Source organism: Oncorhynchus kisutch, linkage group LG1, assembly GCF_002021735.2.
Source record: "Oncorhynchus kisutch isolate 150728-3 linkage group LG1, Okis_V2, whole genome shotgun sequence".
Lineage (NCBI taxonomy): Eukaryota > Metazoa > Chordata > Actinopteri > Salmoniformes > Salmonidae > Oncorhynchus > Oncorhynchus kisutch.
The window spans coordinates 36,946,148-36,965,125 of record NC_034174.2 but is presented as its reverse complement, the minus strand read 5'-3'; the positions used below and the strand labels follow the sequence as shown (position 1 = coordinate 36,965,125).

The following is an 18,978-nucleotide window of genomic DNA, read 5'->3' as shown; positions in this document are numbered from 1 at the left end:
TGCACACTTTTTTTTTTAATAGCATCATTTTTTTAGATTTGGGCTTGGGGAGGGTATCAAGTCAGGTCGAGTCATAAGGCTCTGGTCCAAGTCAAGTCACAAGTCATTGGTGTCAAAGTCGAGTTGTCATATTTGTGACTCAAGTCCAAGTCATGTGACTCGAGTCCACACCTCTGGTATATAGACAGATCATTATATGTATTTCACTTTGAAAGCTCAAAGTAATGACAGACACATTGCCCATTCTTTATGAATGTATTGGTGGGAGGAAACATTCATTCACACCCTGAAACTACATGGTGAAGAGCAGGAAGTCACTGAAGGTGGTACGAGTAAGGATATCATCATAAACCTGGTGGGCTGATTCCAGCTGCAGGTAGACCACATCTCCCTCCTCTAACTCTAGGACTGCTGCATTAGATTCATACTCATACTGGCCATCATTCATTTCACCTGTGACTACTATACTCTGGTTGTTCTTATACAAGTGTACAACTATTGGTTCTGTATCCTGACCACAGACAGTGTATCTGAAGTAGTAGACTCCTCTCGCTGGCACTGTGAAGAGACCTGGATCAGGATAAAAAACATATTCAGACATTCGTGCACATTATTTTGTCCTCAAATGGTTGAAATGTATGCCATGAACAGTATGTGCTAACTGTAATTTGGTTGTAAGCCTGGCAAGGATCAGCATAGTGTCACTACGGAAGGGTCCTACAGAGTTAGTCAGAGCAGTAGAGAACACCACCTTCGGTCTGTCTGTGAATAGAACATGGTAGAGGAGGAAGTGAATTATGATTAAATAGATTTATTATTGAATCACCATGTCTTCTAAGATTTAGAGTAGCTACATTAACTGCATTCTCTAAACACATCATATTAACTGCATTCCCTAAACACATCATGAGGTTGCTACAACCTAGCCTGTGAATGAAAGTTTACAACGTAGGTGCATGGGTCAAGATAATTTTTTGTAATCAAGGTGACAAACCGTGACCCATTCAATGCCGCCTTGCACACTCTTGCCTTCATCTAGCTGATCTGGGGTGTAATCGTTAGTCCAACAGTTGCAAACTAGAGTTTCTATTGGACAAATTCAGGTATGTTTATCCCCGTTTCGTTCCGTTCTGTTTTTCAACAGAATCGGCAGAATGATCACACGCGCACACACAGTTCACTTTCATTGCAGCCACATACAAACAGTATGAGAACTTTGGTCATTGTAATTATTTTTGATTCTATGTGCACTTCTCCTCTCTCACCTTTTCTCTTTGCTTGTGGACTTCAGTGCACAACACATCAGCTGTCTGACCAGGCGAAAAACATTTCCAAGACAAACCTTCATGTCATAACTGCTACACATAGCTACTTTGTTGTTACCATATTATCTAACATCATAGTCAACATAGAATAGAAGTAACGCATTAGTAAACCCGCTACAATTACAGTACAGTGTACAGTCAGCAAGCAGTTTAGCAGTTACACCGGTGGGCCCCGGTGGCAATAAATTATTAAAACCAAAAGCTTCCTTGACATGGAAGGGTTCTAGTGTTGGATAGCCAGATAGCTAACATAGCATCCTTCTCTGTTTGAGCTGGGTGTTTTGAGGAGGCTAAATTAGCAAGTGAAAAGAAAAATACTACGAAATATAGCTTTATCTCTCTCCCTCTCCCTTCCTCTCTTGCTTCTCCTTCAATTTTGAAGAAACGTATTTGTTGAAACTGTTCAACTATTGTCTTTCTCTCTCTTTGAGTCAACTACTCACCACATTGTATGAACTGCAGTGCTAGCTAGCTGTAGCTTAAGCTTTCAGTTCTAGATTTATTATCTGATCCTTGATTGGGTGGACAAAATGCTGCAAGAGCTCTGGATACAGTTGAAGTCAGAAGTTTACATACAACCACTGCAAATGTCTTGTTAACAAACTATAGTTTTGTGAAGTCGGTTAGGACATCTACTTTGTGCATGACACAAGTAATTTTTCCAACAATTGTTTACAGACCGATTATTTCACTTATAATTCACTGTATTTCAATTCCAGTGGGTCAGAAGTTTACATACACTAAGTTGACTGTGCCTTTAAACAGCTTGGAAAATTCCAGAAAATTATGTTCTGATAGGCTAATTGACATAATTTGAGTCAATTAGAGGTGTACCTGTGCATGTATTTCAAGATCTACCTTCAAACTCAATGCCTCTTTGCTTGGCATCATTTGAAAATCAAAAGAAATCAGCCAAGACCTCAGAAAAAAAATTGTAGACTTCCACAAGTCTGGTTCATCCTTGGGAGCAATTTCCAAATGCCTGAAGGTACCACGTTCGTCTGTACAAACAATAGTACGCAAGTATAAACACTGGGACCACGCAGCCATCACACCGCTCAGGAAGGAGATGCGTTCTGTCTCCTAGAGATGAATGTACTTTGGTGTGAAAAGTTCAAATCAATCCCAGAACAACAGCAAAGGTGAAGATGCTGGAGGAAACAGGTGCAAAAGTATCTATATCCACAGTAAAAAAGAGTCCAATATCGACATAACCTGAAAGGCCTCTCAGCAAGGAAGAAGCCACTGCTCCAAAACCTCCATAAAAAAGCCAGACTATGGTTTGCAACTGCACATGGGGACAAAGATTGTACTTGTTGGAGGAATGTCCTCTGGTCTGATGAAACAAAAGTAGAACTGTTTGACCATAATGACCATTGTTATGTTTGGAGGAAAAAGCGGGACGCTTGCAAGCCGAAGAACACCATCCCAACCGTGAAGCATGGGGTTGGCAGCATCATGTTGTGGGAGTGCATTGCTGCAGGAGGGTCTGGTGCACTTCACAAAATAGAAAGCATCATGAGTAAGGACAGTTATGTGGATATATTGAAGCAACATCTCAAGACATCAGTCAGGAAGTTAAAGCTTGTTCGCAAATGGGTCTTCCAAATATACAATGACCCCAAACATACTTTCAAAGTTGTGGGAAAATGGCTTAAGGACAACAATGTCAAGGTATTGGAGTGGCCATCACAAAGCCTTGACCTCAATCCCATAGAAAATGTGTGGGCAGAGCTGAAAAATCGTGTGCGAGCAAGGAGGCCTACAAACCTGACTCAGTTACACCAACTCTGTCAGGAGGAATGGGCCAAATTCATCCAACTTGTTGTGGGATGCTTGTGGAAGGCTACCCAAAACCTTTGACCCAAGTTAAACAATTTAAAGGCAAGGCTACCAAATACTAATTGAGTGTACGTAAACTTCTGACCCACTGGAAATGTGATGAAAGAAATAAAAGCTGAAATAAATCATTCTCTCTACTATTATTCTGACATTTCACATTCTTAAAATTAAGTGGTGATCCTTACTGACCTAAGACAGGGAATTTTGACCAGGATTAAATGTCAGGAATTGTGAAAAACTGAGTTTAAATGCATTTGGCTAAGGTGTATGTAAACTTCTGACTTCAACTAATATATATACATATATATCTCACACACACACACACACACACACACACACACACACACACACACACACACACACACACACACACACACACACACACACACACACAGAGACACTTCCGTTCAAAAGTTTGGTCACTTAGAAATGTGCTTGTTTGAAAGGAAAGCACATTTTCTGTCCATTAAAATAACATCAACTTGATTAGAAATAGTGTAAACATTGTTAATGTTGTAAATTACTACTCTAGCTGGAATTGGCTGATTTAAATATATTATAAAAATAAAACATTTAATCGATTATTATTATATTAGCCTTAGAGGTCCATTATCAGCATCCATCACTCCTGTGTTCCAATGGCACGCTAATCCAAGTTTATAATTTTAAAAGGCTAATTGATCATTATCAAATCCTTTTGCAATTATGTTAGCACAGCTGAAAACTGTTGTCCTGATTTAAAGAAGCAATAAAACTGGCATTCTTTAGACTCGTTGATTATCTGGAGCGTCATTATTTGTGGGTTCGATTACAAGCTCAAAATGGCCCGAAACAAAGAACTTTCTTCTGAAAATCGTCAGTCTATTCTTGTTCTGAGAAATGAAGGATATTCCATGCGAGAAATTGCCAAGAAACTGAAGATCTTGTACAGCGCTGTGTACTACTCCCTTCACAGAACAGGACAAACAGGCTCTAACCAGGATAGAAAGAGGAGTGCGAGGCCCCGGTGCACATCTGAGCAAGAGTACAAGTACATTAGTGTCTAGTTTGAGAAACAGGTGGCTCACAAGTCCTCAAATGGCAGCTTCATTAAATAGTACCCGCAAAACACCAGTCTCATCGTCAACAGTGAAGAGGCGACTCCGGGATGCTGGGCTTCTAGGTAGAGTTGCAAAGAAAAAGCCATATCTCAGACTGGCCAATAAAAAGAAAAGATTAAGATGGGCAAAAGAACACACACTGGATAGAGGAACTCTGCCTCGGAGGCCAGAATCCCAGAGTCACCTCTTAACTAGACCCTGCCACATCTCGTGTCTGAGCTGTTGAATTGCGACTCCTTTTTCCCTGTACTGGCATTTTTCTTTTTTGATTGCCTTGCGGCGTGACTAGCTATAAACTAACTGTTTATATTCAGCCATGTACACATGTACACAGCTGTGACGATAACTGACAATAATTATTTTGGGAGGTAATTTGACCAACATTTGATTGTAAGGAATTCTAGATCGGATGAGCAGAAGGACTTGAGTTCCTCTATGTTATGATTACACCATGAGTTGTTAATCATGAAGCATACAACCACGCCCTTCCTCTTCCCGGAGAGGTGTTTACCTCTTACTCTCTTAGGCTGATACAGAGAGACTCATCCATGCTTTTATTACAATCAGGCTTGACTACTGTAATGCTCTCCTGTCTGGTCTACCCAAGAAAGCCATTGCAAAACATACAGAATGCTGCAGCATGGGTACTGACCAAGACCAGACGGAGAGCGCACATTACACCAGTTTTAAAGCCTTTGCACTGGCTGCCTATGAGTTTTAGAATTAATTTTAAGATTCTTCTATTGGTTTTCAAATTAATCCACGATTGTGCACCCCAATGCATATCAGACATCCTTTTAAGTTATGTACCCAAGAGGTCCCTCAGGTCCTCTGGCACTGGCCTTTTAGCTATCCCAAAGCCTAGGACCAAGAGGCATGGAGAGGCCTCTTTTTTAGTTACTATGCCCCTTGCCTCTGGACTAGCCTGCCAATAAACCTGTGGGGGCCGAAGCTGTGGACATATTTAAAGGGATCTTAAAACATACATTTTTAACTTCAATTTTCCTTAGGCTGCTTTCAGTTTAAATTTCAGTTTTAAATTGTTATTCTTTTGTGTTTTTATCCTCATGTTTCTTGTGTAGTAAATATGTTTTTATTTTCATTCTTTGTACTCGTTTTTTTCCTGTGAAGTGCATTGTGTTGCATTCATATCTGAAATGTGCTGTATAAATAAAGCTTGATTTAATAACCGGATGAAATTTGGATACTCAAGCTATAGGCATCTGTAGCTATGCGCAAATAACAGTATAGCGCCAAACCTACCAAGTTGATTTATGATTTCTAGATTGTTTTTAATTTTATGCCTGGATTTTTCACTGTGTTTTCTACCATTTGTATCGTGTTAAATATTTGCCACTATTGGTAGCCACCGTCAGTTATACCCACATACATGTATAACTGTCACTGATTTAGTGTTAGTTTCTTTACATTTTTTGTTTAAATCAAATCCAATTTTTTTTTGTCACGTGCGCCAAATACAACAGGCTCTAACCAACAGTGCAATTTATATATTTTTTAAAAGGTATTAGGTGAACAATAGGGAAGTACAGAAATAAAAACAACAGTAAAAAGACAGTCACGTTTGCCTGTCACGTTTGTGTGGTTGTTCCTGAGGATCGCTAGCAATAGTACAGTGCCTTGCGAAAGTATTCGGCCCCCTTGAACTTTGCGACCTTTTGCCACATTTCAGGCTTCAAACATAAAGATATAAAACTGTATTTTTTGTGAAGAATCAACAACAAGTGGGACACAATCATGAAGTGGAACGACATTTATTGGATATTTCAAACTTTTTTAACAAATCAAAAACTGAAAAATTGGGCATGCAAAATTATTCAGCCCCTTTACTTTCAGTGCAGCAAACTCTCTCCAGAAGTTCAGTGAGGATCTCTGAATGATCCAATGTTGACCTAAATGACTAATGATGATAAATACAATCCACCTGTGTGTAATCAAGTCTCCGTATAAATGCACCTGCACTGTGATAGTCTCAGAGGTCTGTTAAAAGCGCAGAGAGCATCATGAAGAACAAGGAACACACCAGGCAGGTCCGAGATACTGTTGTGAAGAAGTTTAAAGACGGATTTGGATACAAAAAGATTTCCCAAGCTTTAAACATCCCAAGGAGCACTGTGCAAGCGATTATATTGAAATGGAAGTGGAAGGAGTATCAGACCACTGCAAATCTACCAAGACCTGGCCGTCCCTCTAAACTTTCAGCTCATACAAGGAGAAGACTGATCAGAGATGCAGCCAAGAGGCCCATGATCACTCTGGATGAACTGCAGAGATCTACAGCTGAGGTGGGAGACTCTGTCCATAGGACAACAATCAGTCGTATATTGCACAAATCTGGCCTTTATGGAAGAGTGGCAAGAAGAAAGCCATTTCTTAAAGATATCCTTAAAAAGTGTCATTTAAAGTTTGCCACAAGCCACCTGGGAGACACACCAAACATGTGGAAGAAGGTGCTCTGGTCAGATGAAACCAAAATGTAACTTTTTGGCAACAATGCAAAGCGTTATGTTTGGCGTAAAGCAACACAGCTCAACACCATCCCCACTGTCAAACATGGTGGTGGCAGCATCATGGTTTGGGACTGCTTTTCTTCAGCAGGGACAGGGAAGATGGTTAAAATTGATGGGAAGATGGATGGAGCCAAATACAGGACCATTCTGGAAGAAAACCTGATGGAGTCTGCAAAAGACCTGAGACTGGGACGGAGATTTGTCTTCCAACAAGACAATGATCCAAAACATAAAGCAAAATCTACAATGGAATGGTTCAAAAATAAACATATCCAGGTGTTAGAATGGCCAAGTCAAAGTCCAGACCTGAATCCAATCGAGAATCTGTGGAAAGAACTGAAAACTGCTGTTCACAAATGCTCTCCATCCAACCTCACTGAGCTCGAGCTGTTTTGCAAGGAGGAATGGGAAAACATTTCAGTCTCTCGATGTGCAAAACTGATAGAGACATACCCCAAGCGACTTACAGCTGTAATCGCAGCAAAAGGTGGCGCTACAAAGTATTAACTTAAGGGGGCTGAATAATTTTGCACGCCCAATTTTTCAGTTTTTGATTTGTTAAAAAAGTTTGAAATATCCAATAAATGTCGTTCCACTTCATGACTGTGCCCCACTTGTTGTTGATTCTTCACAAAAAAATACAGTTTTATATCTTTATGTTTGAAGCCTGAAATGTGGCAAAAGGTCGAAAAAGTTCAAGGGGGCTGAAAACTTTCGCAAGGCACTGTAAGTCTGCAAAAAAGCGTAATTAAATTGTTGCCAGCAACACAGTTAGTCACCAACGCTCTGGATAACACGGAAAATGCCTAACCAGCTCTGCTAGGGCGAGTACAATGGTCAGATTGGTCACTCTCATTTGTGTCTGGAAGTAGCTAGCCAATGTTAGCTTGGGTGCTTGACTGCCGGTGTAAGGTCAGATCGCTCAAATCAAACATGCTCCTCGGCCCGAGCGTCCAGTGTCCTCTCCAAAAGCGAAATGATCTGAATTTACAAAATGGACAAGCCTGAAATGTGGCAAAAGGTCGCAAAGTTCAAGGGGGCCGAATACTTTCGCAAGGCACTGTAGATCATATTAGGCTAACGTATTACAAGTTGGGACATGTAGCCTATTTGAATCATTATGAAATGCAGACCATATATAGCAGTTTAAACCTGGAGCCTGGGCCACGCTTCATGACGAATGGACCGTTGTCATCAAAGTTCTATGATTAGTGAGGATTATTAGGGTAGGTTTATAGGACTACTGTTCAACCCCTATTGTACATTATTCTCACCTTCCAATATTTCATGAATTTAATATTGTAACTTTCAGGATGAATCAAACCAATATATTTAATGTGTAAAGGCTTTCCAAACTTTTAATTTGTATGGTTCATAAATACTTTATGAGCCATAAATAATATACAAGATCAGGCCATTTTTGTATCTATCAATTGGTGCTTTAAATGAGACCAATATGTATGTATTTACATGGCTTTCTTTCATTGGGCCCTAATATTCTGAACTGTTTTCTCCATATATTCTAGTAAGTCTGTCGAGAAAATGTACTGAAACGCAATTGAATGAAAACTCCAGCAGAAAATCTGTTGGCCAGCAAGTGGAAGGATTTTCAGCAGTTATATAAATTCTATTCAATGCGTGCAAGGGAACCATGCCTGAAATGCTCGTTACGCACCTACATACAGTGCCTTGGAAAGTATTAAAGACCCCTTGACTTTTTCCACATTTTGTTACGTAACGTAACTGTAACAGCCTTGTCGTAAAATGGATTAAGTAAAACAAAATCTACACACAATACCCCATATATGACAAAGCGAAAACAGGTTTTTAGAAATGTTTGCACATTTATTAAATGCAAAAAACAGCAATACCTTATTTCCACAAATATTCAGACCCTTTGCTATGAGACTTGAAATTGAGCTCAGGTGCATTCTCTTTCCATTGATCATCCTTTAGATGTTTCTACAACTTGATTAGAGTCCACCTCTGGTAAATTCAACTGATTGGACATGATTTGGAAAGGCACGCACCTGTCTGTATATGGTCCCACGGTTGACAGTGTTTGTCAGAGCAAAAACCAAGCCATGAGGTCGAAGGAATTTTCCGTAGAGCTCCGAGACAGGATTGTGTTGAGGCACAGATCTGGGGAAGGGTACCAAAAACATTATGCAGCATTGAAGGTCCCCAAGAACACATTGGCCTCCATCATTCTTCAATGGAAGAAGTTTAGAACCACCAAGACTCTTTCTAGAAGTGGCCGCCCGGCCAAACTGAGCAGTCGGGGAGAAGGGTCTTGGTCAGGGAGGTGACCAAGAACCCAATGGTCACTCTGACAGAGCTCTAGATAGGCCAAATAGTTCAGAGTGCCAACATCACGTCTGGAGGAAACCTGGTGGTGGCAGCTTCTTGCTGTGTGGATCTTTGTCAGTGGCAGGGACTGGGAGACTAGTCAGGATCGAGGGAAAGATGAATGTAGCAAAGTACAGAGAGATCCTTGATGAAAACCTGCTCCAGAGCGCTCAGCACCTCAGACTGGGGCGAAGGTTCACCATCCAACAGGACAATGACCCTAAGCACACAGCCAAGACAACACAGGAGTGGCTTCAGGACAGGTCTCGGAATATCCTTGAGTGGCCCAGCCAGAACCCGATCGCACATCTCTGGAGAGACCTGAAAATAGCTGTGCAGCAACACTCCCCATCCAACCTGACAGAGCTTGAGATGATCTGCAGAGAAGAATGGGAGAAACTCCCCAAATATAGGTATGCCTAGCTTGTAGCGTCATACCCAAGAAGACTTGAGGCTGTAATCGCTGCCAAAAGTACTTCAACAAAGTACTGAGTAAATGGTCTGAATACTTATGTGAGTGTGATATTTACGTTTTTGCTTTGTCATTATGGGGTTTAGTGTGTAGCTTGATGGGGGGGGGGGGGGACAGAATAAATCTGTAACCATGTGGAAAATGTCAAGGGGCCTGAATACTTTCCGAAGGCACAGTAAGTAAGGTAAGTCTGAATTCCAACTACTGAGAAGTGTGTAGGAAAGGTGCACGTAGAAAAGGTTGCTGTGGTAGATGAAGTAAAAAGATTATGCAAAGTTTTCACATTACTGTACCCATGGAATTACATATGAGAACAGGTAATTATTAAATTAATAGGATCTTTGTGACTGTACCGTCACTCTCCTTCCTGACCTCACATCTGATACTTGGTGATGTCAGCTCCACTTTCAGATCAACCACCTGGCTCTTGTAGACGGATAGTTCAGTCTGTGTTGCTCAGCTGCTCTCCCATCACGATGACCCCCAGGTTGTGCACAGTGTCTCTGAGGTCTTCCAGTTTAGTCCAGATGTCAGGTTGGGTGGTGGTCTGTGTGTCGGTCTCTCCCTGAACCCAGACACACAGCAGCAACACCAGTGGGACTACAGACGCCCTCATTCTGACAGTACCAACACCGTCTTCTGTACCTTCTAGTGTCAAATTGATTTCAGCTCATGAAATGTAGGACCAGCACTTTACATGTTGCGTTTTCTATTATTGTTCAGTATAGTTGGATGTGGCCAAGGCCTTCAAAAAGAGAACATTTGTGGATAAGATTATTGGTCGTGGGAAACGTGAAGCTGTTTTTTATCTTAAGTTATGTGTCTGCGTGAATTTCTATTTCCACTTGGCAGACTTCATCTGAAAAGAAACAAAATTAAGTGTTTACTTGCAATGACTAATATGTGATTGTTTTCCAATAAAAAAACGTAGTTGAATGCACCTACTAAGTCACTCTGGTTAAATTACTTAAATGAAAATGTGTGTACAACACCCACCACACCACCTTACGGTGAGCCCCAAACCCACCCATCCAGTCAATCCTTGTGAACTTGACCCCATGGTTAGTGGACCCCACTGTGACCTTTGATACTGTCTCTCCCCAGGCTGATCAAACACACCAAGCAGCTTCTGGAGGAGAATGAAGAGAGGCTTTGTATCAAGGTCCTGCAGACCCTCCGAGAGATGATGACCAAAGACAGAGGATATGGAGAGAAGGTAGGACACGAGTCACAACACACCTTACCTTACCTCCATCAGCAGCCCCGAACCTCGAATACCACTGCTTCTCTCCATCACAGTGGTGTCGATGACCAACCCTATCTAGTTTCTACCCTTCTCTTTTTAGGATCGCTCACATTGTACAACTTATCAACCAGTGTGAGTGTGTTCTTTTTATTCTGATGTGATACGGAATGATATGGATCTACATGATGAGTACACACACATAGACACACACACACTGAGCTGGTCCAGGCTAGACTGACCTCATGACTACTTGGCTGACCAGCACGGTCCAATGAAAGCATTCATGTCTGAGGTCAAGCGGGGAGATATAACCCCCGATCTTCCTAGAAAGGGAATTGGCTCAGAATTGATGGATCTCGCCTTTACTATTATACCAACTCTTTCCGTTTTGTGTCAAACACCCTTTAATAATGAATGTATTTTCTAAAGTATTAAATGTGTGCTAAGATTCACATCACATGAAGACGCTCTTTATATACTGTCTGACTAAAGTTTGTGTATGCTTCCTAATGTTGTGGTGTGCCCTGCTCACACTGATACAGCGGCAGCCTGTATCCTCCATATGCTAACCAATGGCTGACAGTACCTCCATCATTACGTAAGAGCAGTCATAGCTTTTAGGAGGTATAGTTGATTCGGGGCGGCAGGTAGCCTAGTGGTTAGAGAGGTGGCCCAGTAACCGAAGGTTGCTAGGTTGAATCCCCGAGCTGACAAGGTAAAAAATAAATCTGTCATTCTGCCCCTGAACAAGGCAGTTAACCCGCTGTTCCTAGGCCGTCATTGTAAATAAGAATTTGTTCTTAACTGACTTGCCTAGTTAAATAAAGGTTAAATAAAAAAATTAAATAAAAATTGTAACGCCTTCAAAAGAGATCATTAGGTTCAGATTATTGGTTGTGGGAAGTGTGAACCTGTTCTTTTATCATGCGTCTGCGTGAATTTCTATTTTCAACTGACGGACTTCACCTGAATAGAAAAGCCCAATAAAAAGTTAATGAGAACAAGGGTCTACTTGTTAAGACTGTGACATTTAGTTTTTTTTGCTCCATCTAATGATGTGGTGTGCCCTGCTCACACTGACACAGCAGCCTGCATCCTCTTTATGCTAATCCATGGCTAACCCTCCACCCCTCTCTTCTCTTTCAGCTCAGGGCCTTTGATGATGAGATGGATATGCCTGAGGTTGTCCCTCTTTTTCTTCAACTTCTCTCTCCCTCTTTCAGTTGTTCTGTGAATGTGCCTTGTCCTCTTAAATGTAGGTCTGTGATTGTAGTTGTGGCTGTATGTGGTGGTGAAATGTGTCTGTAGGTAGTACGCCTGGGGTTGTAGTGGTAGATTTGGGTTGCTTTCCCTGTTACCCTCTCTCCCGCTCATCCACCCGCTCTCCTCACCCTCCCAATCAGTAAGTAACGGTGTGGGTGGGTGGGTGTGTGCGCGTTCCCATATGTGCACGTGTGTGCGCTTTACCCAGTAGTGCTGTGCTGTTCCAGGGTGAGTCCCATGCTGGTAGGGCAGGCTGCCAGTATGTGTGTCCCAGTCAGTCTCTCTAAGGGCTGTGGAATGTGTGCACTAGTTCCATTTAGGAACATCCCTCCCTATTTCACTAGAAGGATGAATGGAGCTTTCAGGAAGAGCTTTAGTCAATGATATTGCAGCACCATGCTGTCATGGACAGGACCAGGAGTTCTTTCTGTTCTAGTCAAGTGTGCAGAGAAAATCCCTGGCCCTAGTTATGGACCACTAAGAGGAGAGTGTGAGTTTGATAGAATATCCTGACACTTTCTGTTTGACCTAAATGCATTTGTGACCAGAAATGTTGGCTTCTCAAATGTGTGCCATTTAGTTATCTTCTCTTCCTCTCTCTCTTACCCTATGCATTCTTCCTTTCTCCCCATTCTCTACTTTCTATGTGCAGTCTGAGCTCATGGCTGTTTTAGGGTGTTTCCCCTGCCTTTCCCCAGGGTGTCAGTAGGAGGCACTGTAACAGTGTATCTAGGATTAGGAAGATGTGTGTGTGTGTGTGTGTGTGTGTGGCTGCGTCCTAGTTTTCCCTGCCTGTGAGCTGCACGATCCCTGGGCCGCTGCCAGCTCTGGGGCGGTGGTTACATAAGAACCGGGTCGGCTTTCTTTCCCTTTTTCCTGGAACCCAGCCTGCCTCTCTCTCTCCTTGCGTCTCTCCCTCTCTCTCTCTCCTTGCGTCTCTCCCTCTCTCTCTCTCTCCTTGCGTCTCTCCCTCTCTCTCTCTCCTTGCGTCTCTCCCTCTCTCTCTCTCCTTGCGTCTCTCCCTCTCTCTCTCTCCTTGCGTCTCTCCCTCTCTCTCTCTCCTTGCGTCTCTCTCTCTCTCCTTGCGTCTCTCTCTCTCCTTGCCTCTCTCTCTCTCCTTGCTTCTCTCCCTCTCTCTCTCTCTCCTGACCTCCACTGATGTGTGACCTTCAGAGGTAATTGCCAATAACAGTGTGGAGGAGCTGTATACCCAAAGACACTGGCTGTGCCTTCGCAGGAGGGGTCCAAGAGGGGATATGGGGGGGCTATATGGGGTACAGGGTTGAGGAGGGGGGGTATATATCTGTCTACAGCCCTCCCTATCCACACCGGTTTGATGCCCCTCCCTCCTCACCGCTAGCTCTGATGTAATAACGGCAGTATGAGGTAAACAAGCCAGCCAACCTCGCCCACCTTTCTCTCGCTAATACCTCTCCCTATTTTCCCTCTATCTTTCTCTTTCTCTGTCTCTGTCTCTCTCACTTTTTCTCAGTATCTCTCTCCTTCTTTCTCTCACACTCTGCACAGTCACTTACACTGTGTGTGTAGTCTAAGTAGAGTTGGCAGAGGTTGTTTCCGTGGTGTGTTAGTGTTGGAAGAGACTCCCCACACAGCACAGTGCAGACACACACACCTCTCTGTGATTAAGCAAGATAAATATATGTGGGTTAAAATGTAGCTTGTCCTAAATGCACATGAACATATATGTGTGAGCTGCTCTAGAATATCTATGTTATGTATTCTTAATTCTGGTAGGACCGGCAACTCACAGGGGGACCATGTCTGTTCTAACCGAGCACCAGCTAACTCAGTTCAACACATCATGGGCTTGATGATAAGTTGATTAGGTGAAGCTGAATCATGTGTGTTGGTGTTGGGCCAGAACAAAAATGTTCTCATTCTGGTTCCCCACTGGTTCGCCACTAAATAAGCGTGTATTTTTGGTTCTGATGGGGTGTGAAAGTTGAACTAATAGAGGCATCCATAAGTGATATTCTTCTAGAATCAATGGGTATCAAATGTATAAATAATACAAATGGATGTAATAAATAATAAAAATGGATGTTGTAATCTCAGATTTCCCTTTTAACACCTGGGCCCATGATTTAAAGAGGAAGGAGGCAAATCAGTGAGAGGGACCTGGGCTCTGTTCAGGAGGGTGTAATGTCACAAAACCGTCAGATATAAATGTTTTAGAGCAGATATGATACTCTGTCATGTAGAACATGGAATTGTGTCAGCTCTATACGTTACATCTCTGCAACATTCTGAACTGTTACTTTAGCTGAATAGATCCTTTATAGATGACTATGACTATGTACAAAAGTAGTTCCGGTCAATTGTTGACACTCACCAGACACTTGGTTGGTGTTGGCCTTGGCTCAAGAGCTTGGGTGGACTAGATTGATTTCATTTTGCAAGTCTGAGAAAAGCAGGTTAGTTGCAGCGAAAATGACAGAGAGCAACAGACATTCTATTAGGTTTCCTCAATGTCTTTATTGTGTTTGGAGAACTTTGGACAGTGGGCAGCCAAGCGGCAAACCCCAAGATCCATTTCAGTCAGCAACGGGTCTAAACATGACTGTCTCCCTCCGCCTGCTAAAACACAAACACATGGACATGCACAGCACACACACAAAAAAAACACCTAAAAGGGGAATGTTTTTGCATGTGTTTTCTCTTAACGTGGAATCTGGAGATGTGACAGACAGCAGGGGCTTGCCGCGGGGAGATTCCAGCTCGGTGGAACGATTGTTGGGGAGGATGTGGTGAGCATAAGGGGTTGTTGTGCGGTCGCTGTGGTTGGACCCATGGGCGTTGGGGAGAGAGCGCAGATCTGCTCTGATCAGCAGGCTGTGTGACGGTGGCTGTCTGGCATTGATGTGGTCATACATTTTGAAGGAAACAGTATGATTATGTAAACGTAACTTTTTAAGTTAGATTTAAATGTTCTTAAGTCTTTAAGTGATGTGTAAAAGGTAACATAATCACTGAAAGTTTTAAGGTGACACAAACATGCTAGTCTCTATACAGACACATACCAGGAATTCTCAGGCTTATCTACCATATATTGGATATACGGTAGGAAAACGGCACACTATTCCAACCCTACACACACACACAACCTCTCTAACTTCTAGGCGCACCCATCCCGTTAGCGGGATCATTTTCGTCAACATCCGCTGAATTGCAGAGCTCCAAATTCAAATTAAGTTATTAAAAATATTACATTTTTATAAAATCACAAGTGCAATAAAGCAAAATACAGCTTGGCCTGTTGTTAATCCACCTGATGTGTCAGATTTCAAAAAAGCTTTACAGCTAAAGCAAACTGAGCGTTTATGTCAGGACATCTCTCAGCAGACAAAACATTACAAACAGTTAGCAGCAAAGTAGATTCGTCACGAAGGTCAGAAAAGCAATAAAATGAATCGCTTACCTTTGATCTTCAGATGTTTGCACTCCCGAGACTCCCAGTTACACAATAAATATTCCTTATGTTCCATAAAGATTATTTTTATATCCAAAATACCTCCATTTGGTTGGCACGTTTTGTTCAGAAATCCACAGGCTCGAGCAGTCACGACGGGGCAGACGCAAATTCCAAATAGTATCCGTAAAGTTCGTAGAAACATGTCAAACGTTTTTTATAATCAATCTTCAGGTTGTTTTTACAATAAATAATCAATAATATTTCAACCGGACCGTAGCTTTTTCAATAGGAGAGAGAGAAAATGTCTGCTCCAAGCTGTTGCGCATGCAAAACTCTGCTGGCACCCAGTCATCCACTATCGAGATGTGATCATTCTCGCTCATTTTTTCAGAATAAAAGCCTGAAACTATGTCTAAAGACTGTTTACATCATGTGGAAGCCGTAGGGAAAGAAATCTGGTTGATATCCCTTTAAATGGAGGGAAGGCATGCAATGAAACAGGGAGCTTTCAAAATAAGAGGCACTTCCTAGTTGGAATTTCCTCAGGTTTTCGCCTGCAATATAAGTTCTGTTATACTCACAGACAGTATTTTGACAGTTTTGGAAACTTTAGAGTGTTTTCTAGCCTAATCTGACAATTATATACATATTCTAGTTTCTGAGCCTGAGAAATAGGCAGTTTAATTTGGGTACGTTTTTCATCCAAACATCAAAATACTGCCCCCTACACTCAACAGGTTAATGTAGCCAGTTATAGGCCTGCCCTCAGCCGCCCTTTATTCCCTCCTTCCTTGTTTCAGGGGGGGCATGGTTGTGCTGGCAGAGCCCTGTGTTGTGATTTGTTGTGTTATTCTCGCTCTCTTGTTATGGTGACAGATGGGTTTTCTAAGCTCCTGTGTGTCACTGAGCTCCATTATGTAACTCCCTCCCTCTCTCTTTCCCCTCCACCCCTTCCCCATCCACGCCTCCCCTTCTAGTGTATCTGCATCTTATGTAATTAACATGATTGCACGGGAGCGTGATCGGACTCCAAACAGTTGTAGCTAGCTAACAGGTATCCTGTACATCCCACTATGTGGCCGCAACCTCTCCAAAAGGCCAAGGATCCACATGAAAGACAAGAGAACCATGGATTACTTTTATTTGTGCTGTCATTTGTACAGTAGTATTGTACTTTGCTGACTGCAACGTTGGTCTGCAGTTCGTTATATGCTGTGGTTCCAGAGAGTGAACTGTTGATTCTCTTCACCCTCCCTTTACTTCCTGATTGATAGTCATCATCGCCGTTGCTGACCCCTCCCTTTGCTTTGACCCCTCCATAACCTTCACACCACCCCGCTCTAACCAGTCAATGGCATGGCACAACCCTATAGCTGCCTATTTGCAAGTCAATAATTTATAGAATTATTAATAATCTGTTATTAACACTGTGTCTGTGTATGTTGGCCTTACCAATGCTGCATGAGGAATAACCCTGTGTTTGTTTCTGTTGGCCCGCTGTGCTGTGCTAACCCACCTCACTGCACCAGCAGCTGGATCTCAACCAGCCACAGAAAATACTGGATGACCAGAGGAGGGTAGGTACTAATCCTGACTGTAACATGAGCACAACCATAAACCCTTAACCCCAATTTAACCTTAATAAACTACCGGAGGATCCGAACATGAACATGAGCATAACATCAGAAAAGGGTAGGTACTAGTGGCCAAGGCCATAACATGACCAAGATAAACCCCTAGTCCTGAACGTAACTCTAACATAACAGAAGCTCACACACATGATCAAGACCGACCGTAGAGATTGCTAGGCTTTCACCCTAGCCTGAACCCTTAACCCATCACTGAACTCAACAGATTACGAACTCCACTGCAGCCCTTACCCTACGGTTGTTGTTAGCTGACTTGGTGTCCTCCATATAATCACGGTTGGCTTAGTGTGTCTGTGTGTGTGGAAAGGATGAGCACAAGTGAAGCCTGTATTTCAGTGGCATTCTCTTAGCAGTCAGTTTGTCTCTAACACAAACTGGGTACTGCAATCGAACACAGATGGACCAACTCGCACAACATATGCTACCTTCCCACCTCCACACACTTGTTGTCTCAAAGGAAATGGGGAGTGGAAGACAAAGATGTGGAGCGTGATTGGATGTTTGGCTCTCGATGTGTGATTGTGTCGTTTGTTTCACACAATGCCCAAACAATGTCCATAAATCTGCCCCCTGCCGATGACAGATAAGGCTCTGTTCTCCGTACTGCGTGGGTTAGCCCATCTCTGCTAGCTGGAGCATTACCATGGTAGCAGGCTTTATGTAATGTCGCTCTCATTCTCAAATGCACACCCACGGCTGACTGTAACACACGCACACACACACTCTACCACCTCTCACTCTTTTCCCTCAGTTCCCCTCATGGGAGGTCTGTCAGGTAACGTGTGCGCTGCAGTTGCCGTGGCAATGGCAGAGTCGTGCAGACTCCCATTGGTGGCTGGATGAGTCATCTTTGCTATGTCTTGGGAGGGCAGGCCTGTCTGAAAAAAGCTAGGTCCCAAACTCCCAAAGCAGGACGCAGGCTCACTTTTACCAGGGATAGAGATATAACAAGCTTGATGACTTATTTTTACTTGTGTTATTGAGTGTTTATTCAATATGTGAATGAGAATGTTGGGAGAGTAATAACAATATGGACATTTAGCAGACGCTTTATCTACAGCGACATAGGGAGCCCATGCTGATATCAAACCCATAACCCTGGTGTTTTCAGAACCCTATTCCAACCAAAACAAACATGCCATCTGAACTCTAATCTTCATCCTTGCAGGACTATGTGGGTAACTTAGAGCAGTTCAGTTCATGCACACAATGTTTATTTTTGATTGGCTTGGCCTGATCCTGGGAAGTTGCCATATGTCCCTTCCCTCTTCAAACCACTTTAATCAATTCAACTGGGCCTCACTGGCATGATGATGCATATATGGTGCTCATAATGTACACTGTATAATAAACTCCCTCTCAAGTCTCCTCTCTTACACCATCCCATTAATACACCTCAGTTTTCTTCTCTTTGTAGGGTGAGGCGTTGAGGCAGATTCTGGTGAACCGTTACTATGGCAACTTCCATAGTAGGAGTGGTGGGCGGAGGGACAGCCTGACTGCCTTCAGCAACGGAACCCTGGTTCCAGTAGGGCCCAGCAAGAGCCAATCAGGTGAGAGCATCTCTCTGAGAAGATTCCCTATATCTAGTATATAGTATCTCTATCTGTCATCTCCTCTGTCTGTCCTCTTCTCTGTCTGTCATCTTATTTGTCTCTACTGTTTCTCATCTTGTCTGTCTGTCTCGGTCTATCCTCTTCTCTGTCTCCCTGTCCTCTTCTTTGTCTCTCTGTCTGTCTTTCTCTCTGTCTCCCCATCTTCTCCATCTGTC

At 42.7% G+C, this 18,978-nt stretch overlaps 1 protein-coding gene across 3 annotated transcripts in view; it reads left to right on the top strand.

The window, feature by feature from the left end:
- LOC109895256 (inositol 1,4,5-trisphosphate receptor type 1) overlaps positions 1–18,978 on the top strand; it is a 164,896-nt gene that overhangs the window by 100,360 nt on the left and 45,558 nt on the right. Inside the window, exons 38-41 of one of the 3 annotated variants that reach the window (XM_020488886.2) lie at positions 10,721–10,832; positions 12,009–12,044; positions 17,091–17,135; positions 18,625–18,760. In XM_020488886.2, coding sequence (XP_020344475.2) covers positions 10,721–10,832; positions 12,009–12,044; positions 17,091–17,135; positions 18,625–18,760 — 329 coding nt within the window. The remainder of the gene's footprint in view (positions 1–10,720; positions 10,833–12,008; positions 12,045–17,090; positions 17,136–18,624; positions 18,761–18,978) is intronic. The other 2 variants (XM_031822925.1, XM_031822927.1) reach the window with 2 other exon arrangements.